General features: G+C 35.3%; 1 protein-coding gene across 1 annotated transcript in view; it reads right to left on the bottom strand.

Moving 5' to 3' along the window:
• Positions 1-8,175: 8,175 nt before the first annotated feature.
• The window catches only part of LOC140169868 (uncharacterized), a 39,334-nt gene continuing 22,349 nt past the window's right edge, over positions 8,176-25,160 (bottom strand). Inside the window, exons 16-21 of the mRNA XM_072193180.1 lie at positions 24,848-24,981; positions 23,293-23,743; positions 21,957-22,181; positions 20,443-20,586; positions 18,941-19,049; positions 8,176-9,093 (exon numbers count right to left, since the gene is read on the bottom strand). Of these exons, the coding sequence (XP_072049281.1) occupies positions 9,011-9,093; positions 18,941-19,049; positions 20,443-20,586; positions 21,957-22,181; positions 23,293-23,743; positions 24,848-24,981 (1,146 nt within the window). The 3' untranslated portion in view covers positions 8,176-9,010. The remainder of the gene's footprint in view (positions 9,094-18,940; positions 19,050-20,442; positions 20,587-21,956; positions 22,182-23,292; positions 23,744-24,847; positions 24,982-25,160) is intronic.

Below are 25,160 nucleotides of genomic sequence, written 5' to 3' on the forward strand. Positions count from 1 at the left end.
CGATTTGTTATCTAGCGCAACATGGGTTATTAGTGACAAAAAATACCTCAATGAACAGGGCACATCCAGATCTTGCAAAACTATGTTTATATCTTGACTATCGACCCATATTTAGCCAGTCTATTCTCAACATGAAAACAAAGGGAACCTGTACAATGTAAGAAGAGTGTCATTAGTTGTAATGAGGTGATGTGTCATGTTGAAAAGGATTCTGGGAAGGGAAACATATCTTCTCTGTTATGTCCCTACCCTAACCAAACTTGAGTACAAAAAGAAAAATTGGGGCAATTTTTGTTGAATTATATTGACCTGCGATTTGGGCTGAAATTTTATTTGGCAACCATGGTAATAATACAACCCTGTACATAATTATTTTGTATGTTATTTAAACATAAGTGTTGGAATGTAAATGTTTTATTGTATTGTTAATGTATGTATTTATCTGAAATAATTTCAACAGTGAATGATTAGTGTAAGCATTCTTGAGGTCTGTTTTGTTAATTTGCACAATCATCGAGGGCATAGATGATGACGGTACATTGGACAAACTGTGTGCCTGTAGGCCTTGCCAAAAATTCTTTAACCAGGGCAGCCCATTCAGTATTTGGTACTGATCTTCAAGGCCCTGAATAAACCAATGTTCAAATTCTTGCTACATCTATTAGGCCACAATATAATTTTTGACAAAACAGAACAAAATGACCAAAATCATACATTATGGCTTTAAATTATCAATATATTAATAACTTTAAAACCAACTCAACAATGGGGCATATTTCACTGTTTGCATCGGAACTTTTCACAACAATAGCATGATCAAATACAAATACATGTGTATATCAAAACTTGGATATTTCCCAAGTAGTACAGGAAGTAACACTACAGGTATACCTACTCTAGAGCATGAATATTTTAATGGGGTTCATTGTATCATGCAAATAATGAGCAGCTTCAATAGTTCATAAAATGCATTAAACCCCATGGATCCTGGGCATGGATCAAAAATATGTTTATCATTTTTTATGGCTTTTTAAAAATGTCCAGTTCTGAAATTAGCTGCATGAAAATAAAACTGCTACAAATATTATGCACTTTAAAATCATTATCGTACTTTATGAATGCACATGAACTTTGCCAGAGTTTCTACAAAATATTAAGGTCATGCGAACTTGTAGACCTTGATCATTATCAAGTGCCATTTCTATTCAGTGATCCCAGTTTTGTAAATGTTGCATGTAAAAATCTGTTTGCTGCATGTAAAAAGTGGACTTTAGCCCTCCTCTCAAAAGTGGACATTTTGGGTATACAGTGGCGTGGCTGGGGGGGGTAAAGGGGAAGTTTTGCCCCCCCCTGTGGGATGCTGACCACCCTGATATTTAAGATTTTAGGCCTTTTTTTGTACCATTTTGTCAAAGTTTGCCTACCCCCTGAAAATTGCCTTGCCCCACCCTCTTTGGCCACCCTCTGAAAAAGTGCTGGCTATGCCACTGCAGGTATAACTTACCATTTTGAACCATATCTGAATATTTTTGCAAATTTTGACATTTTTAGCACCTATTTTAGAATGTGACCACAAAAACAAATGTACTGATTTAGACACTAAATCAGACCCGTTAATATACATGTATGGCATTATGCTTTGGAATGTTTAAAAAGAGGAATAAATTTTAGCGGATATAACAAGGTTGCCATTTTTTCCTTCTATTAATAGTACCAGTGTAAAAACCACAAATTGTTAGTGTTGCAATCTTTGACAGTAACCACCTGGGGTACAGCCCCCATCCACCAAAAACTACACCTTTTTTTTGTAGTGGTTGAATTAATCATGAATATATCATGCAATTAAAAACCGCAGGTTACAATACAAATTCACTGGTGTGGAAAAACGGATAGTTGAAAGAGGAACTACTGCCTGTATATTGTTTCCTATTGGGCTGTTTTATTTGGAATCAACACCCCCTATGATGGAAGATTACAATGCTATTTCATTCCAGTTGCATCACATGATCAATTCAGCTGGCTTTTTTTTTTTTTGCTTCTTACATTCTAGCCTGAAATGAAAAAAAAAAAAAAAAAATCTGTTCAGAAGTTCACGATTGGGCCTCTATTTGAGAAATTTTGTTCGAAATTCCAATAAAAAAATTTCCCTTGTTTTCGATGAAATCGTGAAAATTGTTGGGCCTAAAATGACTTAAACTGTGTGATAAAGTTGGTAGGAGTTTTAAAATCTTCCTAATGGATGTGTGGTTTTCAGATGGAATATATTATAGCCAGTGTTGCAGCTATGGTAGACGGCAGTGCTCCACCATCCACTCACTTCTGGAGCCCACCACTGAAGGTTCATTTTGATGCTAGAGCCCACCACTCAAATGGAAAAAACATGTATATTTTACCATATTTATCATTGAAGTATCCACTTTTGTTGAAATCTTGCTAATTCAAGCATATTCTATAACTCAAATTCAGCTACAATCCCGGAAAAAATGTGTTTGAACACTTACTCTAATTCCATGTTCTTCTATATGAGTGACTGGAAACTGAGAATTATAACAGTGTTGTCTCAATGTTCATCTTACGTGTACTCCCTCCCCTTTCCCCACCAAACAATGTTGGTAGAAGATACGGTGAAGATGGGCATTTGGGCATGCCAACATTGTACGCGGTAGAAGGGGGAACATTTCAATTAAAGGAGTATTTCGTGATCCTAGCATCCTCTTTTTATGACATTTTTCAGTAGATATCGACGAAAAAAGCTTATTCCCAAAATTTCAGTTGATTCCGATTTTGCATTTGCGAGTTTTGCATGATTATGTGTAGGCTTATAACACTGCTCCATAAACAATGTGTTGTAATTTCGTTCTGGTATACCAGAACGAAATTCCAATTTTACGATATCTTCGCTAAACGAAATAATCTGCAAGAAATTTTTTGTATATAAACATTATGTCGCCATAAGTTTCCAGTGATATAAAAATCACAACTTTTTGGAGAAAAGTGAGGTGATGATGCTGTGGATCACGAAATGCCCTTTTAATGGTAAATAATAATTAATAAAATTTGGCGGGCTCATTTTTAGAATATATCAGACTTTTACATTAGAAATCTGTTTTTGACAATTTTATACAAAATGCAGAATGGACAATACAATGTGTTTTTTTCTGGCCCAAGATTCAGCAATTTTAGAGTTGGTTGTTCTTATAATTTGAGCTGGATCAGGAGGCTAACAAATTACTTTTGTGTATTTTTACAGTATTATAGGTTATAACATATATCTCAAACTTACTTCATGTCTTTTTTTATAAATCTTTTATTATACAATTTATTTTTATATCCTATAGTTTCTTAAACATTTTAGATAACAATTGTACAAGTTCAGACTAAAATACCTACACATTTTAGTCTACAGTGTAAGTTTTGAACTTTAGCAGTATTTAGCAGACACAAGGATGAATAAATAATACCTGGATATTGACATTGTTTTGTTGTACATGCAGTTCATTTTCAACGTAGACTAAACTTGTTTAGGGGTCAATGGGTACTATTATGTCCAATGGCAGTAATGACAGTCTATGGGGGGGGTCACTGACCATGATAAGGGAGCACTGGGTCTGATTAGGGGGGGGTGTAGATTTCAAATGGGAGTCACCCATTCAGGTAATCCCATTTGAAATTCACACTGTGTTGATGAAGATGAAGTCATGTCTGTCATAGGGGTGGATGGATTTCAACTGGAATAGCGTTTTGTGGATACTGGCTAACTGATCAAACATCAGTCACAACATTTGGAGGGAAAAAAAGTTCAGTTTTCATTACATCCATGTGCACCACGTACTGACAGTGTATAATAAGTTACTCATACCATATGTGACAAGTGTTTGGCAAAGTCCAATTTTGAGAAACATGATCGGGTCCACGTACACCAAGTGGGCAAGTTGAAATTTCAACCTTGGGCTATTCTAGTTACAAACCATACACCCCCTGTAGAGGACATGACCTTAAATCTTTCACACAGGGAGTGCAAGTTTCATATAGGTTTACCTGAATGGGCCAACTCCATTTGAAATCTACATTGGGAGATTAAGGTTATGTCTTCCATAGGGGGTATATAAATTTCGGAAATTTTGGAATAGCCCAATCAATGAATTGTAAAAGGGATACCAGAAATTTCCATGTCGCATTATACTCCAACTGCAGTTTTTCAGTGGCTCCGAAACAGAGGGGTGAGGGGGGGGGGGCTGGCCACCCAATAATTTTGGTGGTTATACTGGCTATGAAAAAGTACCTTACCAACACAGATGAACTTTCATACTAGAGGTCACATTTATGTTCAAAGAAAATTTCATTTTATTGAGTCGATTTTCTATTTTACTTTTAGCGTACTTTTGGCAATTTTATTAAATAGTCCATGATTATCCATTAATTAATATACATTTGGTACAGAAAGCAGCATGTAGCCATTAAATAATAAGAAAAAATGAAATAAATACATATCGCTTAATGTCTTACAGTACGATTGCCTTTACAAGGTAGTGATCTGAATCAATGGGCTATTCCAGATGAAATCTACACACCCCCTATGGAAGACATGACTTTAATCTCCCAAACAGGGAGTGTGGATTTCAAATGGAGTTACCTGAATGGGTGGCTCCATTTGAAGTCTACACCCCCTGTGTGGGTAATTAAGGACATGTCTTCCATATAAGGTGTATGGATTGCAACTGGCACAGCCCAATCAAATTACACATTGATTAAGTCAAATGTTTCATTAATAAAGTCAAGATTTTAGAAATTAAGATAGAAAGATAAGAAAAAATAAATTATTTACATATTTCATATAATACAATGTCCATTTCTTGTGACCATTCGTCACATAATCATAAATTCAATTAATTAATATACCATATTATATGTCCTAAGAGCCATTTCACTAAACTTTTTACCCTTTGTGTCTTAAGTTACAGTTCGCAAGTTACAAATACCCTTTTACAAAGGGTCCCTGTAATAAATCCCTATTACTTATATACGAAGGGTACCGATCGTAAGTCAGTTTAGTTAAATGAATTTTACAAAGAGTCGTAAGTTATGATTGATTTTGAGACTTACAAAGTTTAGGCCGTATAAAATTAATATTTTGGTTCTCGTCCAGAGGATTTTCATGAATTGATGAGGGAGGGAGGTGTTGTTTTTTTTTCAGTGTAAAATCAGCATTGTCTGTAGTTTTCGGTCTTTTCCAACAGTGCTCGAGGAAACGATGAGGCACTTTTTTTTTTTTTCAAATGTGAGATTCTGAGATATAAACCCCCTAGAGTACCACAAAAAGACTTGGAAGTGGTCCTTGTTCTCTAATAAACTTATTTATAAGTATGAAAAATTTATAAATCATTCCAAAGTCTAAAATAATTGAAAAATCTAAAAAAGAAAAAAAATCTGACAAATCCCAGAAATTGAGGAAAAAACCAAAACATTAATTTTATACGGCCTTAGTGAAATGCACCCCTGGAGACCTTGATGCCCACATACCTCTTATGTAAATTACATGCAACGTGTGCTAGAGGGTATGGTGAAGGCATGATTCAAACAAAACAGATAGCTGCACTTGCCAGAGATCGATATGCATTGAGAAATCTTGTGGTCGTCTCCACCGCAGCCAAAAATAGTGATGATCAGGGTCTTAGGATTTTACAAGCACCCGTCATTTTCATCAAACCTACCTGTCCTAAATATGAACCTGAAATCATAAACCACACCTCTGCCCGGGGGGGGGCATATTCAGTTCAAATAGCTATTGCTATATCCTTGATTTAATGGTCTGGTCTTGTTTTGAGTTCACAGAACTTATTTATTCAAGCATCACTTTTAGAATTTAGCACACCTCATAATGCTTAAGTACATGTATGCCTTAAAGATAAGGCAGGTATAACCATAAGTCCATAACATAAAAGTGTTACATTATTACTAGTTTAATCTTTACTATATTTGGTGAAATTTCACATTTTACCCTTTCACACCACATCCATTTCAAATCCTTTGTCTGAGTACATATTTGTTTATGAGGGTTTTATATAATAATGTTCCCGAATGGCCATGACCGTGCCACTGGATATGTGAGATTAGCAATTCTGTACTGTACAATAAGGTGCCCCACCCACGAGCTGTGCTTAGCAAAAATCATAGGATGTCTAACAACAGTGGTGCACTGTGTTTTGTACAAAGTGCTCTGTGAGATTTTCAAAGGCATCATATACGGATCCCAATATCCCATTTCAAGGACAGCACAGCTAAATTTGTACAAATCTCCAAATAATATTAAACATGTGCACAAATAATCAATCTTCCATTGCTAAAGTTTGTACGGCTTATTATAAGGTGGAAAAATAAGACTCATATCACCGTGTATTGATATAGAATGGTGTGCACACAGTTGGGGGCAGTGCTTACGCTAGTTGGGCATTGCATAATGAATTTATGTGAGCGTGAGTTGGGACTTTTTTTGACGCATGCACCAACAAAAGCCGAAATAATTTTCACCCTATAAGCCGAACAAACATTACCAAAAGTACTTAAATAATGACCTGCTAAAAAGGATTACTATGAGCAAATCTGAAGGAAGTGGAACCAATTACTTTAAATCACAAAGTTGTTGTTCCAAAATACAGGAATTATTGAGCTATTTTTTAAATTTATTGTTTTATATCATATCTATGCATTAACAGCAAAAATCTAGGAAATAATGCTGATGAAACTTCATCCAAGTACAAGTGATCTGGTGAAGGGGGTCGCTGTAGATAGCTGGTCGGGGCATTTTTACAGGACAGGCCAGTGTAGCCAACAATCTGGCATACTACCCTGATTGAAACCAACTCAGTATATAGTTGTGAGCGGATATATCTTGTATTTGATGCGACAAACCTCAAGGACAATTCCGTACTCAAAACTTGGCACTTTTTCCAATTGATTTCAACTGAAACTCGTTATGAAAATGACTTAGATAAGCTGACACTTGATATGCAACATTAGTACATTACCATACGATAAAAAACCATGAGGATGTGCTTTCATGTGATTTTAACTGAAGGACATAATACAATAGAAGTTTCAATTCCTGCAAATCATGTGCTGTTTTCATAGTGTCAAGTTCATTACTATTAGTTCTAGGAAACAGATGTTATCATCATTATCTCATTTTGATACTGGTTGGTACAAAACATAAAGCTCTAAACCATCAGTGCAAGTTTCCATGAACAAAAACCAATAATCCGGTGCAAGTTTGTCTTTTCTTATATAATGATACCATACTGACCTGGGTACTACTACATTATAGTTTCAGCTTGAAACAGGTTATGTGGTGTGAAATAGGGCAATGCCATTTAAATACACACCCCCACTGGCATCTCAATTCCAGTTGCACCATTATGTTCAATCAGGCTGTTGGTTTTTTTTTCTTTCTAATTTTACATTAATGCTTTGCATGCTAGCCACAGACTTCAACATTAAAAGTCCATATCAAGAGGAGAACTCTTAAGAACCACTGAACTAATACTAGGCTTGCTTGTACTCATTTAAATGGATTTTTCATGCTGTTTCCTAATATGGTCATAAAATCGTACAAAATTCTGAAATTTTTTAATATTTTAAGAAAATTTGATACTTGTCGTCTGCAGTCGACACCCACATGGAGAGTTTAATTCCAGTTGAAAATTGCAGATATATATATAAAATCCAGTTGAATTTTGCACAATTTTGCCTCAAATTCGATAATCTTGTTTAGAATTCTAAAATCTAATGCATCTTTCCCACTTTTTACTGATTTACTGATGAAAATGGTTGGATCTGGAATCTTCAAGCAGTTGCGGCAAGGTCTTATAATGAAAGACAAAGATAAAGACAATTTATCACGTCTGACGTCACCTGTCAATCAAACTCGAGCACGGTTTGTTTACAAGTGTCGTGATGATGACTTGCTGAACGCGGATTTATAACCGGGCGCCTTATTGTTGATTTTGCACCTTTCGACATGCAAACCATCTCAAAAGTTAGGGCTTTATAGTAAGAAACTTTCTTTGGTGAAGGCACCATATCCACAATCCCTAGAAAAGCTGCTTTTTGCCTTGTAAAAGTCACGAACTTTTTTCGCCATTTGCTGCTATTCCTTTTCTCCGATCAGCACCAAATAGATCGGTCTTTTACGCGCTGATTAACCTGTGTTAACCAATCAAGGATCGCAATTGACAGTGACATCAGACGCGATAAATTGCATTTATCTCTGTCTTTAATTATAGCTAGGATTTGACAAGTGCCTATCATTTTCACCAAAACTGCCTGTCCAAAATTTGACCTTCATAACCCAGCCCTTTGCTCCATCTGGGGGTTCAAATATCTATTGCTATATAGCCTTGAATTATTAGTCTGGTCTTGTTTTGAATTCACAGAACTTGAACAAGTATTCTTTTTTAGAACTTAGCATCTGTAAAATGCATTAATCTTGCCCATCCCAGGAACAAACTGTCTGTCCAAAATGATGGGCATACAGGTGGCTAGCTAAGACTCTGGGTGTGGTTTTCAAATGGAGCAGCTTTGAGCACACATTTTGGAGTGTCAGGGAGGGCCTGTCAGGGTCCCCTTGGCGCTGAAAAAGTGCTAAAACCTGTATCTAACATAGAGATTTGAATGACATTGCTGTGATTTTCAAATTGCAAAACATTTATTATTATAATAATTCCTCAATTATTCCGATTTCTTTTTGCCCAAGTACTGTATCATCATACTACAGCTAACAAAATCCTCCACATGTTACTATAAATTTTATTGCTTTTAATTAATGTGTTGAAAATGACGACCACTCAAACAATCGTGGACTTTCTTTTTGTGACGTGTTTAATATTACAAATTGCACAGTTATCCCCTAACTTGACTGTGGCCCTTGAACATGTTTAAAACAAAACTGCCAAGAGATTACATGGACAGTTTTGTTTTAAACATGTTCAGGGGCCAATGACACATACGATATTGGTTACGTCATACTACCAGACCATTTATGTAGATAACTGCCCCATCCAGCTGAATCACTTGCACCTGTGTCTGCACCATCATCACCTGTAATGAACGTACAAATAAAGGAATCCAGAATAAGATTATTGTCGTAAAAATAAAGGAATTCACAAAAGATTATATACATGTACATTTACAGTACATACATGTGTGTAGTACACTAAGCAGGTTTGTCACCAGCCCAAATTGAGTGCCAAATTTACTTACAAGAAAACGCCCATCTGGGACATGTGTGTTAAACAACAACGATGGCGCACCATGCCCGATGAAGTGAATGTTACGACGGCAGTGTATGTCGCTGGAAATTGCAGTTTCATATGCATGTGCATATTTTTAATATTTACTCAATTCTGTACATAATCATACAATAATATTTTTTTGTTGATTGAAATCTCTGCACTACTTTGTAATTTTGGGAAACATAACTTTGTTAATTTTCAGATTTTTGCCCCTTCAAATGTTCTTTTCTCCCCAGAAAAAATTCCCTGTGTTGCCCCTGTCTGCAAGTCATCCATATGGAGTGAGGGGAACAAAGACACACAATTAGATTTGGATACTATTTACTATTAATACTCATCACAAAAGTGACACACTTTACAGTTGCAAATAGATTGAAAAAAAAAATAGTGAAAGCTTTCCTTCTTGGTATACTTATGAGTGTATTGAAAAAAAAAATCCCAACTACACATGAGTTCATCAGTAAGGCCAAAAAAAAATTGTTTGTTTGTCCACGTCCGACCGACCGTGTGCCCTGGTCCCGACCGTTTTTTTTGTTGTTTTTTTAAATTTGCGTTGAATGTGCTAGTAAAACAGTGGTTAGTATAAATTTAAAGAAAGAAAATGTAAAGAAAATGAACAGTATAACATGCAGAACCATCTTAAGAGTTAAACCAGTAAAGTGCTGTGTGTTTTAACTTATTTACCAGTCTTCAAATTGTCAGTTTCAAGTGCAATATCTGTAAAAAAAAAAAAAAAAAAAAATCCGACCTACCGACCCAACTGTTTCATAAGTCTCTATGGACAAACAAACCTTTTTTTGGCCTAATCATGTGAATTTGTGATCAAACAAATCAAGTTTTGGCTTTCTCAATTTAAAAAGGCCCTCCAAGCTTTTTTTAAGGGGAAGCTGCACTGAAAAAAGTGATTTTCTAAAGTATTTGACCTGTGCACTTGTAAATTGGTGGGAATGTGTGTGCTGATCAAACTTAGCGATTCCAGCCAAAAAATGATCGTCGTTATAACGGTTGCCATGGTAACGGCAATGCCATGTTGGATTTTCACATGATGTCGCTAGCGTCATTTTTCTCAGTCGTTCTTTGGTATTTTTTCTGAAATTTGTTTTATTTGACAAATTTAGGTCTAATTAAAAAATGTATAGAGGAATTTTCAAAAAAGGTTGTATGCAGTTACGCTACGGTGCATTAAAATTGGTAAATTTAGCATTTTGGCGGAAAATTTACAAAAACGGTCGTTCCATGGTTACCAGATGTTTTTCAAAATTTCCTTCTATAAATATTTAGATACAGGTATGTCCAACATACTTGCCAAAAATAAGCTTAAACAGATACACCATTACCAAGAAAAGTGACGCATAAGGTAAAAAATGACGAAACAACATCTGGCAGAAAATGGCATTTTAAGTCTAGAAACACTTAATATGTTAATTAGGCAGCAATTATGCATATCAAATGTTATAAAATCATGTTTCTGACAACAATAACATTTATACTAATTATTAGCACTCTTTATAGACAATAAACATATTACATTATTCAGAAATTAATTTTTAGCTGGAAATTCCTTAAATATAAGCCTTGAAAACAATACAATACATAAGAAATACATTACGTGTATTAGTATAGGACAGAATTCAATTAGCGACTTTTTCAGCACACGTTGTTCCTTTGATTACTTGCAACTTCTGAACCAAATGTCCGATTTGAATCAAATAAAAAGCAAATAAAGGCCCAAATTCTATAGATTTTTAATTTAGAAAAAACATAAAAAGACTAAAATACCCCTATTTCACAACAATCCTGGTGCAGCTTCCCCTTAAATTGAGATACAAAGCCAAAAAGGATTAAGATTACGGAGCGAACCTCACACACACAGATTAGAGTACAGATAAAGACTAGGATTAATGAGAGATACGGATTATTGTGGATGACAACTACATTACATAAATAAGATAAGTTGCCCCAGATGTTATCACTTCCAATTTAACTAAAGCACTGGCTGACACAGATTTTGAGACCTGGATAAACAACACTACAATTAATCATTTTGCATACCCTCTTTTGCATAAAATCCACATCGTCCAAATATGGAGGTGTTCTTCAAATCCCAAGGAAGCATAAATCTATACCGCATGTCCAAATATGGATATGACTATTGTTTACACCTTATTACAAACATTTGCATGCTAATCATACATCCTTTTTGCTAAAATGTAATGTTACAGAAAGTTATCGAAAAGGCTCTTTATCACCACATTTTAATGTTACGACCAGGAATTTTGTCAGGGGCATTGGAATAGGGGCAAAGTGAATTTTAGGGGGGCAAAATCAACCAATTTTGCGCAATTTTGCCAAAATTCAATTCAATTTTCGATGAGACAAAATCATATTCAACAAGATCTACTTATCATCAATTACATTGAATTATTGACAACATGTTAAACAGATAATTTTATGTAGAAAAATATGCTTATCATTTGCATACACACCCCTACCAGTCATACCCCCTACCAACCCACTCCTACAATCAAACCCACATGTTTAAGACTTTCACACAGCACGATACTCAAAACACATCTAGGCCTACATGATGAAAATAATTGATCAGCTGAAACATCAAACATGTAGGCCTACATAATAAAAATTATTACTTCAAATGTTCTTTTTAAAGATTTTAAAAAGTGGAAAGAGAATTTGCTGAGCAGACAGACATAGAGAATTTGTTCCACAAATAAAGCAAGGATACTAAGACAGAATTGAGATATGCATTTGTTTAAGGGGTTAAATGAAGATACCTATCCTTGTTTACCACACAGAGGGAAAGAAACACTCAAGAAAGGAAGTAATGCCCAATTGGTTAACCAGTTTGAAACAGGGTTAGGGTTAATTTGAGTTTAATATGCAACTAATACTGTTTCTACATCCTTTTTATGGATAGTAGTTCAAGAGTATCAGTTAATCATACAACAAGCTAAAATTTTGCGGTTCTCGGATTGTGTGCGGTCGGCCACAATGCCTCCACTGACCTTGACATGCAAAATTTAAACCAGGGCAATTTCACTTGGAGTTGGGGCAAAAAAAAAATGCAAATAAGCTACCAAATTTGCACATTTTGCAATGAAATCCTACTGGAATTTAAAGACTGTCAATTGCTACTCCTTCACCAAGTCCACATCACTATATGCCTCACCAGTTCTGAGAAATTGGACAAAATGATATTTATGCAAATGAGCTACCAAATAAGCATATTATGCGACAAACACCTACTGGAATTTGAAGATCACTGAAATGCCACCCTTCCGCCAAATCGCATCACTCTACTACGCCTTACCCGTACCAACAAATTACACTTGCAACCTCGGATGGCCGGACGGACAACCAGGAAACATAATACCTCCGGTGGAGGCATACTAAATATCATATTGGTCCAACAAGATATCTTTAATCGCAAGGCAAAAATATGACCTACATTGATAACATTAGTTCAAACTAATAAAGCAATTGATACAGGAACGGACATTCCCCTCATATACAGGACACAACAACACAACAACCATCATAAACTGTTATTTGAGCAAACAGGAACAAAAGCCAGAATTGATTGATAAATTAATACTTTCCTGAAATACAGGACAAATTCTTATCAATTACACTATTAACACCATAAATTCTGTTATTTGAGAAAACAACAAACAAAATTTGAACCAGGATTACAAAATCAAGAGATACAAGAACGCTTTCCTGAAAAACAGGATGAAAGTGATAAATTCCGTAATTTGAGCAAACATAAAAACGGCCAAATTGGACCAGAAACATTATTAACACATTAATTTAGACCTAATGCTTCCTAAAACACCAGGATCAAGTATTATCAATTACACTATTGGCACAGCAATTCCGTAATTTGAGCAAACAAAAAGCCATCCAAATTTCAAAGCAATGAGTTTTTTTTATCATAATTAAATGACCTATAGTTTCACTGTCCTTATCTAGTTCCCTTTCACAGAAAAAAACTAACATCATGTTGCTAAATATAGGTATGACAATGGGAACATTAACAAATATCCGTTTTTCCTACATGGATAGATAGTTTTTTTACATAAAAATTCTCGATATACAAAGTATTACGCGCCTGTCTTATTTTGCAGAAATTGCAAAAGAAAGAAATATATATATCCAGGTGTTGGCACCCAGAGGGCAAGTCAACAATTTTTTTAAAGGCTGATGGCTAGACATAGCAAACAGGTTTTTATCATCAATAGATAAATCTTAATAAGTTATATAATCTATTCAACTTTGGTCAATTTTCACAAATAAGCTCCGTAATGTCAGATATCAGTTGTGGTTTTTATATAGGTCGTTGAACCCCAAGGTTGTTTAATGGTTGTCAAGTTGAAAAATGGTGGAATTGAATACAAATGATGTTGCCAAATAAATGTATTACTGCTGTAGAAAATGTTACATAAAACATGTTGGTCTAAAGATGTAAAAATATTTGTCTTTCAGCATTTTTAAGACAATACAAACTTTTTTCAAGAAAAAATAAATTAAAAAACACTTTTTATAATTAGAGATTAATGACTGTGCATCAGTTATTTTGAGAGTATTGTTAAAAGTTTTAACATTTTGCTTTTGGCTTTTGGAACTGAGGAATATCCTGAGGGGCACAGCCCCAAAGGATATTCCTCAGCAAACCTGTTTTTATTTTCCTTTAAATAATTAAATAGCCAACAGTGCTTAATCAAGCATTGTACAAATACGGTAGTTGCGTGTGCATAAATTTGTGTAGACGGAAGTCTACTGTTGTTTATTAGTAACCGTGCATCGCGTTCTGGCAAATAAACAAGTTTGATTGGGTCTTGTGCATCGCGTATTTTCATGAGGTTATAAATTGATAATATTGCCTGTCAAGCATGGCTCCTTTCTTAATAGCAATCCTAACTAAAGGGCTCACAAATTCCAAGTTCCCCCAAAGACTTTTAAAAGTTGTTGACAAAATTTAAAAAAATTATTGGTATTTACACACCTGGTTCATATTAAACTTTCACAAAGTATGAAAAATGTAATCTTAAAGTTTAGAATATTTGGCATGCTTTTCAAATGATTTCAAATGGAGTCACCCATTCAGGTAAACCCATTTAAAGTTCACACTCCCTGTGTGGAAGATTAAGGTCATGTCATAAGGGGTGTATGCATTTCAATTGGAATAGCTCTATAGGAACTTTATACCCTGAATTTACTTGCAGATAAAAACTGCTTTCACATGAACAATTTTAAATGCATTGATAACAAATTAAGAAAAAAATCACATGTCTATGTCTTCAGGGGGTATATGCATTTCAACTGGAAGAGCTCAATGGTGTACATAGTAACCCAATTCCCTGTATTTACTTAAAGATAAAAACTGCTTTCACATGAATAATATTAATGCATTGAAAACAAATTAAAAATTAATCACATATCTGTCTTCAGGGGGTGTATGGATTTCAACTGGAATAGCTCTATGGTGTACACAGCCCTTATTCCCTATATTTACTAATAGAAACTGCTTTCACATGAACAATATTAATGCATTGTTAACAAATTAATCACATGTCTATGTCTTCAGGGGGTGTATGCATTTCAACTGGAATAGCTCAACGGTGGACAGGAACCTTATTCCCTGTATTTACTTAACGATAGAAACTGCTTTCACATAAACAATATTAATGCATTGCTAACAAATTGAAAAATAAATGAATCATATGTTTCTGTCTTCCATAGGGGGTGTATGCATTTCAACTGGAATAGCTCAATGGTGCACAAGAACCTTATTCTCTGTATTTACTAATAGAAACTGCTTTCACATGAACGATATCAATGCCTGATAACAAATTGTAATTCTACCCATGCTTTATTGCTTATCAAAACATATCTGATCAGGACATACTGGTATCAGAATATTGAGTTGCAACTTCCTATTTACTTAAAGATAATAAAAAACCTGCTTTCACATGAACAATGCATTGATAATCAAATACTCTCGACATGTCTTATGTCTTACAAGTGGTTAACGCTCTGCATGATAGTCAAAATAGGCTTCAACATAAAAAGTTTTGAGATATTTTCTCAAAATATCAAAAGAGCTATCTTAAGAACCACTGAACCAATACTAGGCTTGTTTGTACTCATTTTAATGCATTTTTCATGCTGATTCCAAATATGGTCTTGAAAATTTACATTTCCGAAATTTTTGAATTAAAAAAAAAAGCGAAACTTGTCGTCTGCAGTTGACACCCGCATGGTAAATGTTAATAAATGATTATTTCAGTTAGGGTGGAATAAAACTAAAACTTTGAAGATCAAGATGAGCGAAACAGGAAGTTGGTTTCGATTGAAGATGCAAAATGTGCTGTATCCAAAGCTGCCTTAAATTAATGTTATTTTATGTTATGAAACGCTTTGCAATGGCTAATGTAGGACCCACAATTTATTCGCTGTCATAGTGCACATTAGAATATGAACGTTGCTAGGTCTACTGGATCACGCTTTCCTTGTTGTGAACTACTGATCGAATGATCACAACACAAAGCATATGTGGTATATCAAAATTTGGAACAGGTGTATGAGCCCAGGCTTGGAACAATAACCAATGGTTACTAACGTGCACTACGACAGCGAATAAGTTCCCCAGCTAATGCTTTTTGAAATAAATCAACAAACATTTTATGAAATGTAAAAATCTAAAAATAAATGTGTGGCCTTATATGTTTTACACCAGTAGACCAATTTATAGCATCGCGTGTCATTGCCTTCAGTCACAATGGTTCATTATGTAAAAGAGAGGTAGTTTTAAAAGTTGAACCAGTATAGCCTCTATAACCCTCTAAATACATGAGTCCATAGCAGTAAAGATTTTCCTTTAATAACAAACACATGAATAGGCCTGGCCTACTGTATTGTTTGAGAGTTACAATTGCTTCACTCCACCCAGGTGTAAAATAGGGAGCTGCTGGGGGTAATCACAATCTAAGTCGGCTGAGAGTACCTGTGCATCAGTTACGGACTTGGTGAAGCAGAAATGATTCTGATATATCCTAATGGCAGTGGAATAATTTTGATGTGTGTTGGTACTTAGGTGTGGCGAACGTTAAATCACCCGACATTTATTTATTTTATTATACCAATGTCAATAACAATATTGATGATAAAAAAAAACACAAAGCAGCATTGCTTTGTGAGTGAAATCTTATAGTCTAACAATTTATATGAAACAATTACGAAAAACCATTCAAAACTGTGGATAAAATTAGGGGAAAACACATATCCTGGTTCGGTATCAGTTGATAAATTGAATTTTATCTTTTCGATCGCAAAGTCTTCCGGATTTGTGAGTGAAATCTTATAATCTAGCAATTTCTAAGATACAATTATGAAAAACTATTCAAAAATTTGGATAAAATTAGGGGAAAACACATATCCTGGTTCGGTATCAGTTGATAAATAGAATTTTATCTTTTCGATCGCAAAGTCTTCCGGAGTTGTGAGTGAAATCTTATAATCTAGCAATTTCTAAGATACAATTATGAAAAACCATTCAAAAATGTGGGAAAATTTAGGGGAAAACACATTTCCTGGTTCAGGTATCAGTTAATAAATCAAATTTTATCTTTTCAATCTGAAGGTTATAACAGATATTGTAAAGTTAAAGTACAACAATTCTTTTGTTAGGCAATGCAAAAATAAAACCTCTGTTCTATGGGCTGAACTGACCCAGATTTTGTGTTCTAACAATATAATATTTTTGCAGTATCTGCAGCTAATTGTTGAAGATTCATAACATAGCAGAACCATAAAGAATAGTTAGAATGGTGTACACACAGTTGGGTATAGCACCTACGATAGCTGACTGGCACAAGTTTATGGCAATTTATGCGTGTGTTCATTCAGACTTTATTGATGCAAGTAACAAAAAAATGAAAAAGGATATCCAGGCCCCAATTAGTGATGATTACCCCCTTTGGCCAATTTTACTACCAGCTAGCCAAGCCCACCCCAATGATAAACCACAGTGGACAACCAATAGATAGATAATTGTTATGTTATTATGGAACCTGCTGGCACACTTTTCACACCATGTTAATAGCTCTATAATAGAGGATCAGCAGGGGATAATTGGAGGGATTATATATAATTAGTGGTTTTGATTTTTATTCTTTTTTCGTAGAGCAATTCAAGTATAATTTTTGCCAATTATAAGCCAAACAAAAGTGGCATTGACTTTGACTGAAATAATTGATGCGAAAGGTTATCGTACTAAAAAACTGCGCAATATATATGATGCATTACATCAAAAGGAACTCCATGCCTACATTTTATGGAAAAGATACAGAAACAAGCTTTTAAATAATACCTTGCTTTAAAAGAAGCAGCATTTAGTTCTAGAGATATCATAAACTATGGCTGACTTATCACAAAAGGCTTGTATTTCCAGGGCTTAAGGAGGTACTACACCCCTGTGGTTAATTTGTGACTATTTTTGCATGTTTCTCAAAAAATAATAACACACTGGTAACAAAAGTTATGTATATTATTGGGGCAAGGAATCCAATTACTACACTGAAATTTCAGTGACTCAAGACAAGCGGTTCAGTATATATGATAGGAAATGAGGTACATCCTAGCGGTACCTTATTTCTTATCATAAATAACTAACCGCTTGTCTTGGGTCACTGAAATTCCAGTGAAATATTTGGATTCCTTGCCCCTATAATATACATAACTTTTGTTACCAGTGTGTTATTAGTTTTTGAGAAGAATGCGAAAATAGACACAAATTTATCGAGGGGTGTAGTACCCCCTAAAGCCATAACTGTCTATGTCCAAAAATGTCATTTTGAGAAATACAAGTTTAAAAGTTTCATCAAAGCTGAAAAAAAAACCAGAAAATCTAGCATATAAACAATAATCTTCCAGATATTTGTTACCAGTGCTATTTCAAAGTTGATGCTGGGGTCTCATTGGACATAGCCAGTTCTGGCATAAATGTTTTAGTTTTAGTAAGACTACTATTGACAAACTGGACATAATAGGCATCGGTCATCATTTTCCTTGTCATCGAGTTTTAGCATGGTGGTCAAGACATGTATTATTTGATTGATTGATTGATTGATTGATTGACATCTTACCTGGAGCAATATCAGTAAGTTGTTCATTTCCTTGTCACTGAGTTTTAGCATGGTGGTCAAGACAGGTATAAATAATTGCTTGATTGCGTGCATGCTAGATTGGTTAGCTAAATGATTGACATCTTACCTTGAGCAATATCAGTCAGTTGCTCCTTTTCCTCGTCACTGAGTTTTAGCATGGTAGTCAAGACAGGAATTACTTGATTGTTTGCTTGCATGCTTGATTGATTAACTGATTGATTGACATTTTACCTTGAACAATGTAATTGTCCCTTTTCCACTGAGTTTTAGCATAGTGGTAAGACCGGTATACCTAATTGCTTGCATGCTTGATTGATTAACTGATTGATTAACATCTTACCCTGAGCAATATCAGTATTACATTGTTCCTTTTTCTTGTCACTGAGTTTTAGCATGGTGGTCAAGACAGGTATTACTTGATTGAATGCTTGCATGCTTGATTGATTAACTGATTGATTGACATCTTACCTTGTGCAATATCAGTAAGTTGTTCCTTTTCCTTGTCACTGAGTTTTAGCATGGTGGTCAAGACAGGTATTAAATGTACTCTCTCGTCCGTTTTCTTAGGCACAATAAACTGAAAGGAAAAAATGAAACACCATTCAATACAAACAATGCTTATCATGATTTATACTGTAAAACTTCATTATACTTTATTTTGTGATTAATCAATGACCAATATTTTCACTTTGACTTTATTTCATGAATCCAGAAATTCAATGTTAAGAATAAAAACTATTATTATGCATTCAATTAAGGGCTGGGGTATGAACGTTTGGACAGTATTTATTTTGGGACATTAGAGCACATCAGACATATCGAATTGCATTCTGAATACGAAGAATGTCCTTCTGATAACAAATAATTTTGATTTTTGAAATTAGCAATTTAATACACATTTTATGGCAAATCATTAAAATTGATATTTTTGATATTTAACAGTACTTGAAGTAAACTTTATAAATCTGATGATTTATACTTAAAGTGTATGTAGGTGGGATGAAAAGCCCGACGATCAATTGAAAATTTTGACCTTTTCATTATTGAAGATATGGATTTTTTTCCCAAAACACCAAAAAAATTAGGTCTTTTGGGAAAAAAATCCATATCTTCAATATGAAAGGTCAAAATTTTCAATTGACCGTCAGCTTTTCCTCCCTGCTACATACACTTTAAGAATATATCATTAGATTTATATAATTACTGAGGACTGTTATATATCAAAATTTGAAAAATATCAAATTTTTATAATTTGTCATAAAATTTGTATTATATTGTGATTTTCAAAAATGAAAATTATTTGATATTAGAAAGACATGCTTCGTATTCAGAATGCAATTCGATAGGTCTGAGGTGCTCTCATGTCCCACAAAAAATACTATCGAAACGCAATAAACGCTCATTTTAGATCCCTTAAAGTGTTGTGGTCAGATTTTTTCATCTTCTGTTTTCTAGCTTAGATTGAGGCCTACCATCATGACCCAAATTTGAGTTGTATTGTTCCAGCAGTTTTGATATGAGAAGCAAAAAAGTGTATAACAATGCCCTAATTCAACATATGATAGTCAAAATGCAAAAATGATAAATTTTTGGTATTTAAATTTACCCATCTGAGCTTCTCATGAAATTCTTAAATTGAATAACCTTTAAAATAAAGTAGTCTTACAAGTGATAGCTTTTCCTCCCATTAGAATTAGAAGTAAACTTTTCCTATATTTTTCTATCATGAAAATACTACCAGCCAGATTTTCCTCAGGGGTGTGAGAGGTCACAGACCAAAAAAGAGGAAAATGACTAAAAACACTGAAAAACAGCGTGAAATCAGAGTAAAAACGGCAAATATGGGCTGAAAATTAAAAAAAATGTGTAAATTTTGCCAACCAAAACCAAGGAAATCAGCTGAAAAGAGGAACTCTCACACCCCTGTTTCCTGCCATGAAAATATTACCAGCCTGTAAAGTTAAACCCACCTTCATGACAACATTTTTGAGGTACTCCATGTTAGCGATGGCATTCTCTCGTTGCTGGTTGCGTTCTAGACGTCTTATCTCTTCTTTGAGAACCTTGGCTTGCTCCGTCAGCCTCATGATTGTTGTTTCATTCTCACTTGTAATCTACACAAAGTCATGAAATTAATGATTCAAGAGCAATAAAGCAATAAAGGGTTCACAAGTTGTAAGACTTTTGAAAATATATCGAAAAGTTTCTTTTAAATCGAAATAAAAAAAGACAATTTTGTTGGTTCAAAAAGATTTTCAGAGATCCGTTGATGACCAAAAAAATATCTAAACATTTTTTCGAAGTCTTTTAAAAATGGTTGATAATCAAGGAAATACCCTTAACCGACACAATATGATGAAAACTGACAGGTTATGTCCATCTTTGGGATTGCATCCCCTACTGGATTTACATGGGAATTCCTTCTGCCTTTGGCATAGAGAATTCTGGTTTGTCTCTCGAGCTCTTGATCTGAAATTTTATCTCTATCTTATGTTCTGTCCTATTAATTGCAGGGGTTAGCTACTATATACATCACTAAATATATTAAAGTGCCCAAACTGACGTGTGAGGAATAGTGTAGTAAGGGATTGATGGATCTCTGAATGCCCTTTAGTGAAAGTTTGGCCAAGTGACATTGTTGGAATCTTAACCAAATAATGGCTACATTCAAATCTTTCAGATTCCATAACAATTGTAGCTTTCTTATAACAAATGATGCAACTACACTGTAGTGCTGTTGTCAAGATAATTTTTTGATGTCGATATGTCAGAATGAGATCCCGATGTCGACATAATTATGTCAACATAAATTTAAGATCTGTAGTAGGACCAGATGTTGTTCAAATTGGTTCAAACAAACTTATCGCAAAATGAAAAAAAATCCATCATAATCTGGTTGAACATCAAGCGTAGATTAAGAGCTATGGGCACCAGATCAGCAATTAATTGGCAACATATATATTACAAAGTTATACAGCACTGCAGACTGAGGTTTATTAGGTACTTAACAAGACTTTTTTCAGGCATCTCCAAATTTATGTCAACATGTCAGGATATTCATTATGTCAACATAACGAGTGTCAACAAAAGCACTAATAAGTCCTATTTCTAATTACTTAAAACTACTTAGTAATAGTAGAGAGGCTGCATTGAGGAGCTCAAGAGTGCCTGCCCACCAAATTGTTAAATAATTTCATTATAAAAAAATACACTAGCCATTTAACTATTTTGTAACTCATATTGTTAAAATCTGAAATTGATTGACAAATGCCTATTGGGCTATTCCAGTTAAAATCCATACACCCCCCTATGGAAGACATGACCTTAATCTCCCACAGAGGGTGTGTAGATTTCAAATGGAATCACCCATTCAGATAACCCCATTTGAAATTCACACTCTCTGAGTGTAAGATTAAGATTATGTCTTCCACAGGGTGTATGCATTTCAACTGGGACAGCCCATTGTGAGTCCAGCTGTACCTACCTCTGTGAAGTGCTCAATCCTTTTCCTCGCCGTGTTCAGCTCTTGCCTCAGATATTCCTCCTCCGCCGTTGAGCTCATTCCACTCACAATGCTCACTTTTTCATCCACGCTTTGGCTGCTTAGCAACTCGGCAAACGGCATGATGGGAGCTGAGGTTGAGTTCGCCGATGAGTGGGTGCGCTTGTGGGATGGTGGATTTGGTTCACTTTCTGTATTTTCCATACCCTGTCAGATCCATAAAAGTTACATATTTTTAGTGTAATGGAAATGTATTTGGATAAGGTATAATGAAAGACGGAGATAAAAACTAAATCACGTCTGACATCATCTGTCAATGAAACTCGAGCACGGTTTGCTTACAAGTGTCGTGATGATGACTTGCTGAATGTGGCGGTATAACCGGGCGCCATATTGTTAATTTTGCACCTTCATACATACAAACCATCTCAAAAGTTAGGTTTTTTTATAGTAGGAAACTTTCTTTCCCAAAGGCATCATGTGAACAATGCCTTGAAAAGTTGCTTTTTGCCTTGTAAAAGTACATAATTTTTCACCATTTTCTGCTATTCCTTTTCTCTGATCAGCACCAGATAAATAAACTTTTCTTTTACGTGCTATTAACCAATCAAGGATTGTAGGGAATTTGATTGACAGATGATGTCAGACGCGATTCTCTGTCTTTCATTATAAAGCTGGAATAGATGCTTTGTTTTATGCAACATATGCAAAATACTCTGCACAAGCAAAACATCATTACTAAAGCACACACTCTGCCCCCTTCTTATTTAAACTAGGAAGCGGAGATTCCTTTTTGCCATAGTATGTGCCCACCATCTAGTGATTGCCATGTGACTTCGCTCGGCAATAATACTCACTGGACGCTTAAAGTATATCAATTTATCTTGCTACAAAACAATAACCCTAAACTTACCCCAACCCTCACCCTAAAGGGTATACTATGCCATGCTATTGATTGCAGGCATCTCATTTCCTGAAAGTACTCAAGTTTACTGATCCATTCAAGATGGCTGTTAATCCAAAACAAGACATCTAAATATCAGACCAAAATACTGATGACCTTCACAAATACAAATTTCAAGTTTATGGAAATAGACTATCCACATCAGATATGTGACCTGTTCCAGCGAAATATAACATAAAAATTATGTACTTTCCAAAGAGTGAGATTTTCTTTATATTATTTGAAAGGGACTAAATTAGCTTTTTGATGATACTTTTGGTGAATATTTTAATTTATACATCCAAAGCTTAAATTGTCTCAAAACTTAAGGTCTATTTTATCAGAATGGGTCACATATGTAGAATAATTCCTTACCTCGCCTTGTTCACGCTCTTCCAAACTCGGCACAACCGCCGCACTAGCACCACTCGCCACATCCGACGAACTCTCCTTGCTCGTGTCTGCCGCCCTCGCCTGACTGCTCGCCCAAGCCATATGTTCCTGCTGCAGCCTGAATAGTTGATTCTCCGTTGTATCCAGCTGATGTTGCAGTGACTCCACCGTACGATGATGATCATCTTGTAGCTGCTTCATCTGCGTCTTAAACGTCTCTGTGAGGGCATTGTTTTGCGCCGTCAGCTCCTTGATGGTTTCGGAATGTTCGTAATTGTTAGTCTGACTTTCTAGACGGATTTTGTCGAGTTTCTCTCTCCAGACTGCCTCTTTGGCTTGCTTGTCTTGGACGATGTCGCTATGTCGGCTAAGCAGGCGATCATGTTCGTCTTGTAGTAGGTCATGTTCTGTCGTTAGTGCCATTAGCTTGTCACTGATGTATGGAAAAAAAGAAAATGAAAATATGTCTTCAATTCTGAACCAAGAAATAAATATCAGTATATCAAACACCTGTAATTGACCTTCTGAAGGTTATATTCTTCTTAACGCCCATATTTGACATAGCAATATGCATGCTGATATAATATTAAACCCACATATTTAGAACTGCAAGAAGTTAGAACACTTGACCATATAGAGTGATGGATTCTTGGTAAATGCTAAAATAAGGGACTGATCGTTATTTACGGCGGGGGGGGGGGGGTAACGGGTGTTTTGGAAAAAATATAGACAAAAAAATTCGCGTTCCCACTCGCATCCGCTTAAAATTTTTGGATTCCCCCCTTGTTTTCCCAAATTTCTTCATTTAAAATTTAACAATCCCCCTCCTGGTTCAACAAAAATTTTATGCGTCCGCCTCAAGACCCCCAAAAATTTCGGGGTTCCCCCTCAAAATGCCCATTCCCCCTGTCGTAAATAAGGATCGCCCCCGTGTTCTGTGAGTAACATTTCGCGAACTTTTACCAACAGATTGCCCGAAGCAATTGATTCACCTTTTACCCCAACCACAGAAAAAGAGAAGGAGAATCATGACTCGCTACCAACTTTATTCAGGCATAGAGGAATAATTGGGGTACTTGTGTTGCCTTGTGCGCATTTGGAACTAATCACTATACTTTTGCCAGACACTCCTAGACTGTAGGCACAACTTAAAATGCTTGTGGCGGACATACTGATTTTGTCAAAGTGGCAACACAAAAGCTTATTTATCATCGCATTTGAGGCAGACTTGTTATTTGTTTGTTTCCATGTGCTGTCGACAAGGAACAAAACACCCCAAAGTGTTCTGCCATAGTTGATTGCCCAATGGACTATTCCAGTTGAAATCCATACACCCCCTATGGAAGCCATGACCTTAATCTTCCACACAGGGAGTGTGAATTTCAAATCTGAATGGGTGACTCCATTTGAAATCTACAACCCCTGTGTGTGAGATTAAGAACATGTCTTCCATAAGGGGTATAATGGATTTCGACTGGAATAGTCCAATATACAGGACGGTATTTATGGAGTCGAAATTTTTGTCACCCCAACCTACCTAGTTTGTTTGAGTTTGGCCTTAAGCTGCTTGACAACTTTGCTCATCTGTTCTTTCTCCTGTTGCTCCGTCTCCAAGGCTGCTTGAGAAGATTCCTTTGTCTTTTGCTGTTTTAATACACTATGTACACGGACCTGAAGAATAAGATTTAAATGAGACGGTGTGATGTCTTGTTTCAATACATGTTGAACATATGGCAATACTTGAGAATAATTTTTCTCAAGTTTATGGTTATAGGATTACGGTAAAGTGAAAAACAGATCAAATCGGCCCGATTATAAGCTTATTGGTTATGAATCAAAATCAGTAAAAC

The sequence above is a fragment of the Amphiura filiformis genome, chromosome 14 (assembly GCF_039555335.1).
Source record: "Amphiura filiformis chromosome 14, Afil_fr2py, whole genome shotgun sequence".
In the NCBI taxonomy this organism is placed as follows: Eukaryota; Metazoa; Echinodermata; class Ophiuroidea; order Amphilepidida; family Amphiuridae; genus Amphiura; species Amphiura filiformis.